Below are 17,058 nucleotides of genomic sequence, written 5' to 3'. Positions count from 1 at the left end.
AAACACTCCCCTATCCTTGACGCTCTGGCTCCGCCGACTCCATTACAACTTACTTGTGTGTTTTGGCTAATATTGACTGAATCAATTAGATTTGCTAGTAATCAATGGAAAAACGAAATAACTGGTAGAACAAAAATGTGAAAAAGGCACCCGCTATGGAAACGAAAATAATCCTAGAAACTTATTACACTTGTCTACTAATTGTTAGGACGATCATTCATGTCTGATGATCCGTTTACTCGGTTATTACCTTAGTTAGAAAACCTGTATTAGTTGCCCTACATAATCGACCATAGTTAGCCCTACTTATAGCCAGATCTGACCAGCTGGTCAGATCTTTGGGCAAGCTTATAACTCCTTTCTTGTTATCTAAGGTCAATTATTGGTTCCTCTACGACCTACCAACGGGCCGTCCTAGCGGCCGACGCTTCTGTCTTGCCCTATCGTCGTTATCTAGAGCTTCTCATTCGCTGTCTTCCTATCCTAGCGTCGGCAGCTATCTCGACATTCTTAATTCGGTAATCTAGTCGTAATACTCTATGCGTTACCTAACACTAATAACCCTGTACTAAATTGTGTCTCTACTCATATTATCCAAGAGAAAGCACCATCGAAAAACGTGCAAAATTCAAAATCAATTAATAACTTCGAAGAGATTTCTTGATTTTCACCACCACAAGAGAAGCCTCTCCACAGCTTGATTTATCTAATTTGCCTCATCTGTCCCCCATAGTGCATACCTACATACGCACACCACCTTCCACATTATCCCGAGTTATTTCTATATACACCTTATTTCTTATTTCATCCCACTGGCAAAACACACCAATTTTTACCGGAAATGACCCTACAAACAATTTACATTGCCCGTCATGGCTTCAGATCAAATTGGCTTCCGCCTCCACACCCACCAAACCCAACAGGTATCGATAGTGATCCTGTTTTGGCTCCACACGGAGAAGAACAGGCCGTAGAGCTTGCTGCGCACATCAGCAAATTGCAGGATAAGCCACAGTTTATTCTCTCCTCACCATTTTACAGATGTATCCAAACAAGCTCGCCCATTGCTGCCCAATTGGGTGTGAAAATTGCCATAGATAGAGGCGTAGGTGAATGGTTCAAGAGAACTAGAGGCATCGTTCCTATTCCAGCAGGATATGAGCAGCTTCAGCCACACTTCCCAGACGTTTTGGGTGACGAACTGCTCTGGAATGGGAGCGGTATCGTCCCTGGTGCTGATGGAGAGGACGAGAACGAAATTTTCGCCAGAAGCGCCAAGTTTTGGACGGCCTTCGTTCCCGCATTCGAGGCTCAATACCCTGAAATAACCTCGATTGTGATTGTCACACATGCTGCCACCAAAATTGCCTTGGGAATGCAGCTCTTAAAGGCTCTGTCTGTGCATGATAACATTCAATTCCAGGGTGAGACCACAAAACTCCGCGCCGGTGCCTGTTCAATAGACAAGTACGTTTTGGAGAGTGATCTGTGGACACTTAAAGAGAACGGCCGTACGGACTTCTTGAAGGATGGAGAGGAGATGAACTGGAACTTCGATGCAGTGTTTGAGGCCGGCTCCGACGAAGATATCAAGGCACGCCAACTTGCTCAAAATATAGCAAACGCAGAAATTAAGAAGGAAGAACACAAGGGCGAAGAGTTCGAGGTACGTAGCTCGCTTTAGCGCACCCACCTAATTAGATAGAATACTGACAATACAGGACCTCTACGTTACCATAGACATACCAATCGTGTCAACTTCGTACTACGATGATGCGCGTGATCCCTCCCGAAATTCTGAAGGCTCGCTCCTCAGCGAACAATTGATCATTAATCCAGGCGCAAAGCTACAGTTGACCGAACTTGACCACGAAACACCTTTATTCAAAATATCTGACAATGCCAACGCTACCGCTGATCCTAATAGCAGGCTATTTAGTAATCTCAGCGCTATTGATGGTCAAATTTACAAGACAAGCTGGACCAAGCTTTTGGGCACTGAGCTCATCGTGGATGATTACGGGGAATTGGTCGGTACGGTCCGAGAACATCTAATTGCCGAAGCATCCGTCAAGCCGTTGCCAGGAACAGACGAAGAAGTCGGCTCTGGACCATTGGAAGAGCATGAGAGCAAGACTCCATTTTTCAGAAAAGCTCTAGCAGCTGCAAAGGCAAAAGAAAACATTTGATTACACAATAGGAGTCTTGACAATGAAATTTTAATTGAGGTGAGATAATGCACAAGTACATCCATTTCTACGTATTCCTAATGCTGTTCTATACAAATCCCCATTTATTTTCTACAGAGTAAACAGAATAATCCACAAATGAAAAAATAAAGAATATGAATTTCTGTTTATAAATCATCCGCTGAATTCTCCTTTCAATATTTCTCAAACTCTGTTCTTCCCCAGACCATCTACCTCTATTGTTCTAATCATGTGGAGTCAGGACACATTACAAGAATTGGCCAAGTATGAATTGATTCTAGGCTCGAGCTCACCGCGGAGAAAAGAAATCTTGGCGCAAAACTTGGGCTTGCGTGCGTTTTCCGTGGTTACATCTTCTTTTGAAGAAAACCTCTCGAAACACGGGATCGCACCAGCTGAATATGTCACGAAAACTGCTCAGCATAAAATTGAAAGCATAGTGGCCCAATTAGAAGACAACAAAAAGTACATTTTGATTGTAGCAGACACAATTGTGTGCTGTGACGGTGAAATCTACGAAAAGCCCGAAACGATCGACAGACAGCTTGAAATGCTAAAAAATTACCGGAAAGCAGGCCAAGTGGACGTAATGACCTCGGTTCATGTTTGCATCGTTGACGGAGGACATCTAGCAACACACAATGAAAAAGTCACTAAGACAGTCTTAAAGTTCAACACCCAATTGACCGACGAGCAGCTCCAATTGTATGCCAGCACCGGAGAGGGTGCATATGTAGCTGGAGGTTTCAAGTATCAGGAGAAAGGCTCAATGCTCTTCATTGACCTATCGGGGGATTACTTCAATGTGGTTGGTCTACCAGTCTATGCAACGTTTGAGTTAGTCAATGCCACATTAAACGAGAACAAATAATTAAGAAATTTCTGAGTGAAAAGAAATCTGATCTCATGAATTGCAAGGAATTTTTTTTGGATTGTGACAGTTCGTTGTCTCGAAACTATAACACCCAGCACAACAGCCATCACTCGTAATTCGCGAAAAAAAAGATGAAACATAAGAATGTTGCACTATAAAACAGATTACATTTTGATCAACGAAAATGGATAAATCTCTCACAGACCGTTTCAGTCGCTTTAGACAGCATCTCTTGATCTGCACCTGCACACTGCACCTCCATATCCGATGAGATGCCCATCGCCATTACATTACATCCTTCTACACCACCACTGAAAATGGCCAGAACACCACAAAAAAAGACCAAAACCAAGGCCACAAAAGCCGCAAAGCCTGCTGCTGCCACCGAGGCTGAGGAGCAAAATACAAGCACTCCTACCCCTACCAAAGTGTCTGAAAACGAGCTGGTTTCTGGATCGGACGTAGACTTCTCCTCCGAGGATGAGATTGAAATTGACGGTATTACGGAAAACGTCGCTTCTTCTACGAAAGCTGCTGGCCACATTGTCAATCTTTCGAAAGATCGTGCTCAGGACTCGCAAAATGTTTCTCAAAAGTCAAGAGGTACCTTGTATGTGGGTAGTCTTCCTAAGATGTTTCAGCAATATGAGTTGAAGAAGTACTTTTCCCAATTTGGCGACATCACCCGTGTCAGACTTTCCAGAAATAAGAAAACCGGTAGATCCCGTTGTTATGGATTTGTCGAGTTCAAGGACCCAAGTAGTGCCGAGATTGCAGCTGAGACCATGAACAACTACCTCATTTCAGGTACCAACCTTAAGGTCCAGGTATTGAAGGACCATGCAGACAACCTCTTTTCATCCAAGATGAAGAGCTCTTTTGGTGAGTTCGATTGGAGATCAAAGGAGTCTAACGAGTACAACGCCCCTAAGCCATTGGAGGTGTGGAAGCAATTACAACAGGAATATGAGCAGAAAAAGACTGCTAAGTTTGAGGAGTTGAAGCTGGCCGGTTTTGAGTACGCGCTCGAGGCGTAAATGTATACTAGGTGGAATATAAGACAATTTGAATACTGTGCTATGTTGGTAGGTATGAAGCTCAGGATACGGAATTTTCCGGACCGCTAGCGAACATTTTTGTTTACATTTCTCGCTCACAATCAAATTTCGGATAAAAACAAGTGTCCGGAGCTGATCCTACGTGTAAATTTGTGTTCTGCAATTGTCTGTTTCGACTTGCACTTCATTCATGAACTCTGAATCGATTGAAGTACGTTTGAATTGTCTTCAAGTTTCTACAGAATATCTCTCTTCTTAAAATTTCTCTCACATTTTCTTCATTTTCCCCAGATACACCTTCGGTTTTTTTTTTAGTTCTATATCTACCACTATTACAATGAAACTGAAACAAAAGGAAACAAAATACGCTTTCCCGGCATCTCTCGACGGTCTTCACAAATCCGCAACTAAACTGTTCTTCAAGCCGCAACCGGAAAGTCTTATAGATGGCCAGGTGATAACCATTGATCACTTTTTCTCAGATGAATTCTGTTCTGAACTAATCACAAGCTTTCAAAGAAACATCAAGTTGGAAACAACTCCACTTATTAAGAGTCGCGAGTATAGTCCTCGAGTAAATGACCGCGTATCATTGGTCGACTACTCAGCAGCTGATTCGCTTTGGCAATACTTCAGGTATGTTCTTCTGAACCCATTAGGCATAGACGATGAGGATCTAGAAAGAATTACGGACGAATTCGCAAGTGCAAGAAGTCTCAACCCTCAATTGCGTGTTTATCGATATACTGCGGGCCATTTCTTTGGCAAACACTACGATGAATCGGTGATTTGTCCTATCGCAAGCGATCCCTCTAAGAAAGGCCACACAAAATGGACGCTTCTCATCTATTTAAGTGGAGGTGACGACTTGGCGGGAGGGGCTACGATCTTCTATCCAGAGGGCCGCGGTGTTCCTCCTTTAAAGGTTAATCCCCGTAGAGGCACAGCATTGTTACATAAGCATGGAGACGATTGCTTGAAGCACGAGGGCGAATTGGTGAAGGGCGGAGAAAAGTGGATTCTACGTTCCGATGTCACTTTCTAGACATTTGTTAAACTTCTTCATTCATTTCATATACACATTAGTTGCTCGGTAGGGATTACAAGCGGCTGCTTCTAAGCATCGTCTTGAACTCGGCCATACTTTGCTCATCGGAACACCACCCGCCACATACCACCACAACTATTATGTCGTTTTTCTGAAGGTGTGGCATGGATTGCTTCAAAAGATCGAGCCTGTTATACACAGCTGAAAGTGCTGCACCACAAGCTGGCTCTACGATTGTGCCAAACTGATTATAGTATGATACAGTACCTTTGACGGCTTCGAGATCGTCAATGGTGTGTAGGTACGATTTGTTGGTCGTTTGGTCTTGGTAGAGGGCAAGTGTCTCGGGTGACACATAGGAGCAGGCTAAAGAGGTTGCGAGTGATTTAACTGAATCAAGCCTCACCACAGACCCCGCGTTGACGGCAGCTGTAAGGGTTGGCGCTTGCTTGGTCTCGAGCAACAAGCAATCGGCCAGCGACCCTTGTGACTTCAATCCAGACATCAATCCATTGTACAATCCTCCTCCACCAACCGAGCAAACCACTCCTCTAACATTTTTGTGCTCCGCTTCAGGTAGTTGGTCAAAAACCTCTTGGATGATTTGCGAGTGACCTTCCCAGATCAATGGGTTGTCAAAAGGATGACAATAAATAGTGTGAACGCTCTTGTCGTGAAGAGCCATTAACGAACGTGCATGTTGATCGGCGTCATTGATAGATTGACCGTGCAAAATGACAGTGGCCGAATATTCCCTAAGTTTATCGACCACAGATTTCTTTGCGATGACAGGCACCACTACAGTGCACCCAACGCCATAGAAACGAGCAGAATAAGCGGCAGCAAGCCCAGCATTGCCACCGCTTGATGCATAAACATGCATTCTCGTTTTGCCCATTGATAAGGCCTCCATGATGGACCTTTGAACCAAATGCCCTATTCCTCTCAACTTGAAACTACCCGAAGGTTGTTCAAACTCATTCTTGAACATGATGCGGCATGGAAGATTATTTTTGGTTGAAAGCTTTTCCGTCACATCAATCAAATTTGTTGTGACCGATGCTTTCTGGCTGCAAATCGCTGGTTTAGAATCACGCTGGACCACCCTACTCACGTTGTACTGAGCCTCTGTAGAAGAAACTGCGCTGGCCATGATGTCTTTGATTTGAATTAATTGTTGGGAATTTTTTGATGCAAGCAATTGTACGAGGCATTTATATAATTGACCGGGTTCAGTAAGTGCTCCCTGGAATTATAATTCCGCCGGAATTGCAATTCCGCGCCGACCGTCTAGTTCCTATCCCGGGTAGCTACACGGCGCTAGATCTTCCTGCGATCGAGCCCTGATTAATCTTCAAAAGTGGAGATCGTCTCTCATACTTTGGCGATTTGAGGGGGCCACTTTCGTGCAGATAGATTCCCGTTCAAGGTTGGGCTAAGGTAAAGGTGGAATGAGCATTGTCACACAGAATTCAAGAATCATCGCAGAAGCTGATTTGACGTTATTTTCATATTCGGTTTTGGGTCGTTATGGCGACTGACAATTGTACATCCTACCCAGAAGATAGGAACAAAGTGAAAGGGGATCCAGCAAAGACTTACCCGCCAATCATAAGCTGCGCTTCAAAGAAAATACACCTTCCTTATAGGTTTGCGATTATTTAATTGATTCCAATTATTCGATCTGACTTGGGCCGGTGAGACAGTTTTACGATCCAACCCGTGCTTAGCCCGGAACAAAGATGTGCCAATTGTTCAAGTGAAATAACTTATGCCCAAACCCCGAGTTAATTATTAAAAAGACTCAAGTACATAAACAGTAAATTCTCGAAAATATATCTATGGCTCTCTTGCCCTGGGTACTCCGTCGATCTCGATACAGCTATATGACCCACTCACAAACGCACAAGCAAAGAGAGTTGTTATACAAAAATCGTAAATTTGAGCTCTCAGACTATACAAAAAAATTTACCAAATTTTTTGCCACCAAAAGTCGAATCCGTGTCTCATCTCATTCTCACCCTACTAATCTCAAATAGGAAATCATATCTAATTACCAACCTCATGGCTTCACCGATCTTTGTGTCAAACCCCCGAGCGGGATACTCACTAAAAGCCTTCCTTCGAGGCATTCAATTGGCTATTCTAGGCACGTATCGGCTGTCTCAGAGCCCACGTTGGAAAACTGCCAAATATTTGGCTCATTTTCCACAGACGCTTCTCTACTCCATAGTTGTTCAATTGTGCTTATGCTGTCCTATTTTTGGACTCAAGGTGCTAGCATATGCGGTGAGTTATCGGACGGAATCCAAATATTTGGAAGTTTTCGTGTATGGCTTACAGTATGTGGTGTTTGATGTGTTGCATCTACCCATCGTCATAGTCAGTGCTGCACTGTACTTCTCGTGGTTTCCAGATGAATCGTTCATGGCCACAATCAAGCATTACGATGAATTGAATTCATCAGCGTCGGAGATGGCTCTGCTGCTGTACTCGACGACTTTGGCGCTGTTGGAACAGCAAGAACCAAAGATAGGTGGTTTTCCACCAACATTCGCATCAATCCAGCACAAGTATAAGAACTCGCAGATATTTCTTGAGTTTGCGCAACGTATATCTGCTACCCTCATCCTGAACCTCCTACTATTTACAGCTCATAAGGTACCCATAGTGGGCAGTATTGCGATGGGTTTGATCGCATTTCAGTCCTTCAATGAGATAATCGGCACAGATCGGGCTGTTGTACTCTTCTTGTGTATCCAAGCTTTTCCTCACGATACGACATTGTCTATCATGACGTACTACTGGGGTTGCAAGGATTTGATGCACGACTTGTTGATGCCTTTCTTCTCGAGGGTCAAACTAAGCAATAGAGAACGCCAGCAGTGGATGAAATCCCGTGGGGGTCCGTTGCTTGGCTTTGCTATGTTTTTCTTCCTACTCATCAACCGCTTGCCTTGGATGAGCTTTGTGATCTACGATATTGCCAGTGGGGCCATGGCTTATTTTTTGACGAAATTGTCAGACCCGCCCCCAACTCAAACCAATAGACTCATTGACTGGAATGTGTCCCAAATGCTCTGGAGCAAGGAAAAAGAACAATCTTTTCTACTGGGACAGTTCGCATTGGTCGATGAGGGCTACGCTTCATTTCCTGGTTCGTCCTTATTTATTGTTCACCACCACTAAATACTTCTATATCCCGGCCACAATGGCTTTTTTTCTTGTTCCGGTAAAAATACAATAGTTAATACTCCTCAAAAGGGAGTCAAGAATTTCTGATTCTTCGTCTTGTGGCATCAAATAACTGTGTGTCTCAAGCTCATCAGAGCAGTTCTTTAAATTGAGAATTGGCAACAATGATAAATCACAGAGTCTCCATCCATGCCCACTGCCGGAAATTAAATGATCAGATGCTTCAATTTTACTGCCAGGTTCCGAGTAATTGATATGGAAGACTTCAGTACACAAGTCAGTAGAGATTGTGAGTTTTGCCTCCTGTGGAAGATCCCCGATAGGCGTGTTGGGTCCACAAAATTGCAGCAAGGAGAGCATGATGAACTTGTCTGTGCTACTCAATCCACCCACGGCTCGTTTCTGAGCCGCCCAAGTGACCACAAGAGAAGCAAGCCGTTCCCGAATGACCATCACAATGCGAGTTTGCTCTCCAATCACATTTTGCTCGTATTCTCTTACGAAACTTAAGCTTTCAGGATTTGGGGTCAAAGAGGAAAGAGTTTTAAGGATTGAGATGTTTAGCGAATACCGATTTTGTAAGCTTCTTATGACAGGGTTGTCGCGGAACTGGGTGATTAAAGCATTTTCAATAGACGTAAATCGCAGGATAGGTTCTAGTGTCTCGACCTCTGAGCTGAATGTGAGTTGTTTCCATGTAGAGAGAGTACCAAGAAAGCTTTCAATGCCTGCCTTTGAGCCATCGAGAACTTCTCTGTCAAAACTTGGTATGTGGGAGATTGTATCGAGGAAGATATCAATCAATGCAGAAAATGTTGAGAGGCGCTGTGGAACAATTGAAGGGATCTCAAACAAAGTTGTGAGAGGAATGAAGGTTAGCGAAAACACCCTCAGGGACACATACATGTGGGTTATGGTGTCCTTTGGAAGTCCGGAATGAGCGAGTAGGAGATACTTTCCTAGCACAACTGTGGCACCATGGATTGTGACATTGGCACCTATATTGTCATCGAGATATGGAGTGAACGTAGCAGAAATGGCCTTTGATTGCTCTTTTCGAAAAGTGTTCTGATACAGCGAATTGATTTTTGAAAGAGCCGTGGCCCAGGCTAGTGGCTCAGGAAGAACCTCGATTGAGCCCTCCGAAGAAATTCCAACTGTTGTCGTTTGGCCACCCTCATATACGAGGAAGATATAGTTGATAGCATTGGACTCAAAAACACAGATAGTAACAATAGTAGACCAAAACGGAAGGTTGACTGTGCGGGTATTATGCCCATTCCAAATATAGAGAGATTTTGTATCGGCAATGACGACACTCGATCCGAATGTTTTGATTTGAGAAACAAGAAAACGAGATGCATGTTTGATGAGTTTAGTACCGTTGCTTCCATCGATCAGAATCTTACATTCGTGAACTGCATTATCAGCTGTTAGAAAGTAAAACGAATCAGATTCTGCACACCATTCAATTTTGACTATGGAATTGGTCTCTAGAGTTTCGGTGAAGAGAAGAAGGAGCGTATTTCCAAGACTATAAATTGAAAACGCCCCGTTTTCATGAGCCAAGCTTAAAATTAATGATCCGTCTTGAAGTTTACCGAATTGAAAGCTGGTGATACGGAGGAACAGCGCCTCTTGGGCCAGCAACACCAAGTCGTTTTCGACAGTAAAGCGCTGTGCTGGAAGTTGTAACTGCTCCATGAGAAAAACAAGCAGACGGTATTTTACGGTATAGTCACCCAGATCAAGCAGCTCACGCTGCAAGAGAAGAAACTCACCAGTATTGGTGAGAACCCCAAGATAACAGTCACGAGACGCTTCATTTAGAGGAGACCATGCATGACTACAGATCTGGAGCTCAGCTATCCGACCGAAATTGAAGGTTGTTTCTGAATCTTGCAATAGAATCTTCGAGGAATAGCCGGTTCCGCCGTCAACCAAGTTCTCCCACGGAGTCACTGTGTTTAGGTTGAAAAAAGCATTGCAATGAAACGCCCGGTCATTAGTTTCAGGACTCGCAGCTTTACCCAACACTTCGTGAAGTAGAGGGAGTTTTGGATCAAGGATAGTGAGATGTGATGAGTTATTGATAGCCACTTGCTGTAACTCGGAAGTGCGCATTGTGTCAAGAATACCATTGGCAACAATTGAACGATTGACCACTAGCGAATTGATGGGCGGAGCAGCGACCATGGCGGAGACGTATAATTAAGTGTTCTTGCTAAAGAGCGATTAGGCAGAGGGCAACTAAGGTGAAAATGAGAGATTTGAAGACTGCAATATTGCAGGATACAGTATGAAAATGAACAGGTTGCAATGGATATGAATCAATTGAGATGCAATTGGGCTGTTTCTGTTGTGTTTGTTTATATGGAAATGTGTTAAATGCAGGTGTGGATAAGAGAAATGAATTTCAATAATGATCCATTCTTTTTACAAAATATTCAGAAAAATGGGTCGCTAAGTTAATCTTTCCAAAAAGTGGAAAATGAATAAGTTCTGCTTTCTCTAGTGGGTTTTTTTGGCTGTAGACTCTAGCTCGTTGTTCAGTATCCTGTTTTAGGTATGGCTGCAAAACTCAATTCTTTATCAACAGTATCACCAGAATGCACTTCCCATGGAGCGCAAGAGCTCCTAAAAAGAGAATAGATACCTTCGAGAAATCTCGCTTATCTGCTCAGAATTCTCAGCATCTTCGTCCTTCGAGCGCCGAGTTGAATCCGTTTGATCCTAACTATCCCTACAAAGATAAAGTGACGATTTTGGAGTTGCCTAGCATGCCTAGTACGGCTCCGGAATATGATTCCAATGCTGCCCTTTCCTGTTCGAAAAAAATTGCTAGATCAAGAGTTTCGTTTGCAGAAATTGAACAAGATTCGAAGCATGGCAAAGTGTCGCCTAAGGCGACCACTTTGGAAAACACAGCCCTCAAAATCACGTTGAATAGAGATCAGCACCGTTCCGGACTAGCTGTCGCGGAAGAAGAGTGTCAGGAATTGACCTTTGAGACGTCTCCAGAAACGACAATTTCAAACCAACCGTCTATAGAAGAGAACGAGATTATCCGATTCAGCCCATACACTGAGAAAATAGGATCGGAGCTTTCTCAGCATGATGAAGATGCGTTTTGGGAACACCTTGGGGAGAAGAAATCAGACTCACAGCTTCTGGACACCACCCGCCACGAATCCAATTGCCATGAAACACATCCAAAGGATCTTGAGCAAAGAAGAAGTCTGGAAAAAAAATGCACTGTTAAAGATTCTAGTTGTGAAGTAGCAGTGGATGATTCTACACTGAGCTCTAGTGGTACTTCCAGTGACGAGTCAACATCGTTCGAGAACTCAATCTCTCAATCCAATTCTGAACGTCTCGAGAACGATAATGCTGATAATAATGGCGTCGATAGACCCAAGCCGAATGATCCTGTTGGCGAACTCTATGAATCTCATTCTAACCCTCCAATTAAACAATTGTGTATATTGAATGGTTCTCGTGCTCGAGTCACTGGACAGGAAAATATGGTCAAGAATCCAAAATCTACCGAAAATGATCCAGAATCTATTCAAGTCAACGAAAATGTCGATATCAAGATAAACGAGGCCAGTCTCAAGAAGACAGAAGAATCTCTTAGTTTGAGAGAAAAGGAAATTAAAGATCTCGCTACTATGATCGAAAATTTAAAGGAGCAGAATTCTCTCGCAGAAGCCGCCGCTAATCTCAACATTGAGCATCTTAACGATTCAATTTTGATCCTAACAAATGAGAATAAAAAGCTACAAGAAGAGAAAGAAGAGACTATGAACTCATTACGAGAGCAAGAAAGACTCACAGAAGCAGCCCAAAGTCAAATCTCAGCACTCAATACTGATGTAAAGTCTCTGTACGATTTGCAAAAGAGCACTGAAGCCAGTTTTGAACAATCAAAAAAGCAATTGAACAAGTTGACGGAAGACTTGAAAGAAATGGAACATAAGATCCGAGTCGCAGAAGAATCAGCTTCGGCAAAGTCGTCTGATCTTCAAACTACTATCTCTAGACTTAAGAAAGACTTGATTGAGTGCAAAGAAGAGGCCACGAAAACTTTACTGAGAAAAAACAAAGAAATTGAGCGGGCCGTGAGCAGGTGTACTATGTTCAAAGAAAGCCTCAACTCATCTGTAACTGCTCATGCATTGGAACTTAAGAAGAAGGATGAAGAAATACTCGACGCTAGAAGAAACCTACAGGAGCAGCAAAGCTGCTTCAAACTGGCGGAGGTTTCTGCAAAGGCACAAGCCGATTTTTTCCAAGAATCCATCTCCAAACTTGAAGAAGAACTCGAGCTGGTGACTAGCAAGCTCTGTCATGAGTCGGCAAAACTATTGGAGCAAATCTATCTCAACGAAAAAGCAAACGAAAAAATTGAATGTTTGACCACTAAATTAAACTCCTCTAGATCTTCACAAGAAGCTAGTGAGTTGCTTTTGCAGAAGAAAGAGGAAGAAACCAACAATTTCAAAGTGCTTTTGAGAGAGCAGTACGAGAAGAAATTAGAATCCTTACAAGGCGAGCTTGAAAATGAGTTGGAGGAAAAGAATATGCAAAAACGTGAAACTTTTATCATGCTGAAGGATATTCAGGACACGAAAGAAAAGCATCAACAGAGTCTCCAAATGCTTCTGCAAAAAGAGGAACAGTGCAACTCTTTAATTCAAAAGATTCTGGAGTTGGATGTTGAGTTGAAATTGTCCACCTTTTCTCATAGTCTGGAAGTACAAGCAAAAACAGTTGAAATCAATCAAATTAAAATCAACTTAGATGCTGCGGAGAAGATGAAAGAAAAGTTACAAAATGATTTGGCTGCGAAAAAGCTCGATGAGAAATTGCATTTAGAAAAGGTGGTGCTACTCGAACACACAATTTCCAAACTTAGTTTGAATTTGCAAGATGAACAAGAAAACCTTGCAGAACAGATAAAATTGAATGCAAATATCAAAGCTGAGCACGAGGCCATGCTAGCCAATTGCTTAAGTGCGAATTCTAATTTAGAGGAATTGCTTTCAAAGAATTCCTCGGAGATACAAGAGAAGGAACGGAAATTACAAAAGGTTGAGCTGGATTTAGAGCAAGCATGCAAGAGTAATGCTCAGCTACTCGCGGAGCAAGAATCAATTTTGAAGGCAATGTCCATGAAAAATAAGTTGGTTGAGGCTATCAACAAGCAAACGATCCACAAAGTTCTGAAGGACTTCGAGCGCTCAAGACAGGAAAATGATGAATACATCCGCTTATTAGAGCAGTTCAAAAATGAGCTTTCAATGAAAAAAAATGAGATTGAGGTCCTAAAAGGGAAGCTTGAAACAGAACTGTTGGCGCATACTACTGAAATAGGCGAAAAGGCTCTAGAAGTTCAGGGTCTCCAATTGAAATTGAATAGTCAGAGAATTGCCGCTAGGGCTAAATTAAATGCTCAAAAAGCCAGAATTTTTGCTCTACAAAACTATCTTGAGGAAGCGAATGAGCTACGCGAGGCTGACAAAGAAAAAATTTCGAGCCTTAAATTGATTCAAAAAGCAGCATGCCAAATGATTATTAAGTTGAGTGAGAAGCTAAGAGAGATTTCTGCAGATGAAGAAAAGATCCTTTTGGGTCTAATTTTCGAAGAATGGCTGACTAACAAGAAGTTGGGAGTAAGCCAAATAAAATTCATTCTAGATCAAGCAGGAGCTATAATTGAACAACAGAATGGATTGATTTGTACCTTACAGCAAGAGCTCAGCCAATTTAAGAAATTACAGAAAGCGCTCAACCGGGGGATGGTTCCTAGGTCAGAAAAGCGGTAAACCTATACTCGAAGACATGTACGTGGTTCGAAATTCCCCGGCATAATTTTTTTCTTCAATGAAAGATCAACTCTCAAATTTGCTTTAAATTGTTTCTATAATCCAAAGGCTGCAGATGGTTGATCAGGAATTAAATAAAGTAGCAGGAAATATTAATTGGATGAGATGTTTTTCTAAGAATTCAAAGTTTTTGCGATTTCTCCTCTATTGCATGGTATCATTTTTCATGGCTCTCTCCATAGTTGTACTAGAGTAAACAGAATAGAAGAAGAAGCTCAAAAACAAGCGAAGTTCTTCATATGAATCTCTGAAACTACTTCTAGTCTACTTTTTTCAAACAGACGTAAAAAAAGTAATCACAAATGTTAACTTGTTCACCTACCTGTACTGTCAGATCTATCATTTTGCAACCATTTCTATCCACAGGAATAGCGATGCTCATCGCATACTACTACTACTACCAAACACAAAATGCTGGAAACCAGCGAAACCACAAAGGCTCCTGAAGCCAATCAACCAAAATCATTAGAGAGCTTGGATAGAAGAACGCTCTTTGTTAGGTCGATTCCCTTGGATGCCTCAAACGAAGACCTTTCCGAGTACTTTTCTCAATTCGTGCCAGTGAAACATGCGGTCATTGTGACGGATAGCGACAAAAAGTCTCGCGGCTTCGGTTTCGTTTCATTCACCCTCGATGATGATACACTCACTGCTTTGGTAGAGGCTAAGAAAAACAAGTTTAAGGGCCGGTTCCTTAGGGTAGACATAGCCAAAAGAAGAGACCGTAAAGACGGTGAAACCAAATCCGAACAACCTGTGCATGAACCTGTTGAGAAAAGAAAACCACGTTTGATTGTCAGAAACTTGCCATGGTCATGTGACGGTGAGCGGTTGAAGAAAGAGTTCCTCAAATTTGGAGGAGTTCACTCAGCATATATCCCCAGTCAGACTGGAGGAAAGAAAAAAGGTTTCGGATTTGTGGTAATGAACAAGAAGGTTGCTGCTGAGCGTGCTGTTCAAGCGTGCAAAGGGTTGAAAATTGACGGCAGAGAAGTAGCTGTAGACCTTGCAGTAGAGAAGTCGAAGTGGGAAGAGGCTAACAAGAATCAATCTCAAACCGAAGTCAAGACTGAAGTGAAGGATGAAGCTGATGAAGACCTTGATGATATCGAGGCCGAAGTCAAGGATGAGGAGAACAGTGATGTTGACGAAGAGGAGGATCAAGACGAGGACAACAAAGACTTCAACGATCTCAATGGTCAAGACTCAGACGCTGAGCTCGAAGATGACGACGACGAGGAAGAGGAGCAAAAGGTGGAATACAAGAAATCTAACAAACAAGAAGCGTTTTCTGTGTTCGTCAGAAACATTCCATACGACGCAGACAAAGAATCGCTCCAGGAACACTTTTCCCTGTTTGGTCCCGTTAAATATGCTCTCCCGGTCATTGACAGAGCCACTGGTGTCGCTAAAGGATCTGCTTTTGTTGCTTTTAAGACACATGATGCGTACGAAACTTGTCTCAGAAATGCTCCTGCTGCCTCCTCTACCTCAATGTTGATTTCAGATGATGTGGCTCCAGAGTATGTATACCAGGGTCGTATTCTCTCTATTGCATCGACTGTGGATAGAGACTCTGCAAACAAATTGGCTGAGAGAAACTCCGTCAAAAGAAAGGAGGCGCTCGGCTTTGACAGCGGTGACAAGGACAGAAGAAATTTGTACTTGTTGAATGAGGGTAGAATCACCGAGAACTCCAAGCTCGCTCAATTTATTTCAAAAGCCGATATGGAGGCTAGAGAGAAGTCTTACAAATTGCGTGTTCAACAGTTGAACAAGAACCCTACTTTGCATTTATCTTTGACTAGATTGGCGATTCGTAACATTCCACGTGCCATGACCAACAAGTCTCTCAAGGCACTTGGTAGAAAAGCCGTTGTTCAATTTGCCACTGAAGTGAAAGAGACCAAACGTCAACCATTGTCCAAGGAAGAAGTCAACCGTTCTCTTAAACATAAACTAGATACTGAAGGTGAGGCTCCCGCTAAAGAAGATGAAGCCGCCAAGAAGAACAACAAGAAATTGGGTGTTGTTAGACAAGCAAAAATCATCATGGAGGTGAAAGGAAGTGGTGATATCGGAAGAAGTAGAGGCTACGGCTTCCTTGAGTTCCGTGACCACAAGGCAGCATTAATGGGTCTTCGTTGGTTGAACGCACATGAGGTATCCGATGAAGAAATTCTTGAAGGTATGACCGATGACGAAAAGAAACAAGCTCGTCTTGAGGGAGCAAGCAAACGTCGTTTGATTGTGGAATTTGCCATTGAAAATGCCAAGGTTGTGAAGAGAAGAAGGGATCAGAAAATGATTGCACGCCACGGAAAGAGAAGCCGTGATGAAGGCGATGAGGGCGAAGAACAAGAGACGGACAGACAGTCAAAAAAACAGAAGAGAAAGGGTCCTTCTAGAAAAGGAAACATGAACAAAGGTCCTAAGGAACAGAAGAAGCCCGCAGGAGTCGCAGAAGCTGCAGAGAACAAGAAGTCCGGCCTTTCTGATGGCGTTAAACACGTAATTGCCAGAAAGAGAAAGAACAGAAAGGGTAAGAATTAGGTTTATCATGTATTTTAATCATTATACAATAAAAGCAGTAATAGAATGTGCCGCAGAAAGACAGAAATAGACGTACGAGACTATAAATACAAGAGTCCTCCCACAGGACGCTGATTTCAATCCTCTTTCTCCTTTCTTGAGGTATCTAAAAAGTCATGAACAGTGGGAATAATGCAGGGCGATTTTTGGTCATTAGGAATTTCTCCAGGGTTCTCCATATTGGGCTGTTCGT

General features: G+C 42.8%; 8 protein-coding genes across 8 annotated transcripts; 7 read left to right on the top strand and 1 right to left on the bottom strand.

Annotated features, from left to right (window-relative positions):
- Positions 1-841: 841 nt before the first annotated feature.
- On the top strand, positions 842-1,684 carry PUMCH_003550 (uncharacterized protein; the record flags this gene model as incomplete). Its single annotated transcript, XM_063022513.1, has 1 exon — positions 842-1,684. The coding sequence occupies one exon, from the start codon at positions 842-844 to the stop codon at positions 1,682-1,684; it is 843 nt and encodes a 280-aa protein (XP_062878583.1).
- Positions 1,685-2,439: 755 nt separating this feature from the next.
- PUMCH_003549 (uncharacterized protein) lies at positions 2,440-3,081 on the top strand (the record flags this gene model as incomplete). The annotated part of the gene is made up of 1 exon (XM_063022512.1): positions 2,440-3,081. One exon carries the CDS (start codon positions 2,440-2,442, stop codon positions 3,079-3,081), a length of 642 nt encoding a protein of 213 aa, XP_062878582.1.
- A 275-nt stretch (positions 3,082-3,356) lies between these two features.
- Positions 3,357-4,121, top strand: PUMCH_003548 (uncharacterized protein; the record flags this gene model as incomplete). The annotated part of the gene is made up of 1 exon (XM_063022511.1): positions 3,357-4,121. One exon carries the CDS (start codon positions 3,357-3,359, stop codon positions 4,119-4,121), a length of 765 nt encoding a protein of 254 aa, XP_062878581.1.
- A 358-nt stretch (positions 4,122-4,479) lies between these two features.
- On the top strand, positions 4,480-5,187 carry PUMCH_003547 (uncharacterized protein; the record flags this gene model as incomplete). Its single annotated transcript, XM_063022510.1, has 1 exon — positions 4,480-5,187. The coding sequence occupies one exon, from the start codon at positions 4,480-4,482 to the stop codon at positions 5,185-5,187; it is 708 nt and encodes a 235-aa protein (XP_062878580.1).
- A 55-nt stretch (positions 5,188-5,242) lies between these two features.
- On the bottom strand, positions 5,243-6,343 carry PUMCH_003546 (uncharacterized protein; the record flags this gene model as incomplete). The annotated part of the gene is made up of 1 exon (XM_063022509.1): positions 5,243-6,343. One exon carries the CDS (start codon positions 6,341-6,343, stop codon positions 5,243-5,245), a length of 1,101 nt encoding a protein of 366 aa, XP_062878579.1.
- Positions 6,344-7,254: 911 nt separating this feature from the next.
- Positions 7,255-8,379, top strand: PUMCH_003545 (uncharacterized protein; the record flags this gene model as incomplete). Its single annotated transcript, XM_063022508.1, has 1 exon — positions 7,255-8,379. One exon carries the CDS (start codon positions 7,255-7,257, stop codon positions 8,377-8,379), a length of 1,125 nt encoding a protein of 374 aa, XP_062878578.1.
- A 2,615-nt stretch (positions 8,380-10,994) lies between these two features.
- On the top strand, positions 10,995-14,213 carry PUMCH_003544 (uncharacterized protein; the record flags this gene model as incomplete). The annotated part of the gene is made up of 1 exon (XM_063022507.1): positions 10,995-14,213. The coding sequence occupies one exon, from the start codon at positions 10,995-10,997 to the stop codon at positions 14,211-14,213; it is 3,219 nt and encodes a 1,072-aa protein (XP_062878577.1).
- A 471-nt stretch (positions 14,214-14,684) lies between these two features.
- On the top strand, positions 14,685-16,826 carry PUMCH_003543 (uncharacterized protein; the record flags this gene model as incomplete). The annotated part of the gene is made up of 1 exon (XM_063022506.1): positions 14,685-16,826. One exon carries the CDS (start codon positions 14,685-14,687, stop codon positions 16,824-16,826), a length of 2,142 nt encoding a protein of 713 aa, XP_062878576.1.
- Positions 16,827-17,058: the final 232 nt, after the last annotated feature.

The sequence above is a fragment of the Australozyma saopauloensis genome, chromosome 4 (assembly GCF_035610405.1).
Source record: "Australozyma saopauloensis chromosome 4, complete sequence".
Lineage (NCBI taxonomy): Eukaryota > Fungi > Ascomycota > Pichiomycetes > Serinales > Metschnikowiaceae > Australozyma > Australozyma saopauloensis.
The sequence above is the reverse complement of the archived record's forward strand: the minus strand, read 5'-3'. Positions and strand labels throughout refer to the sequence as shown.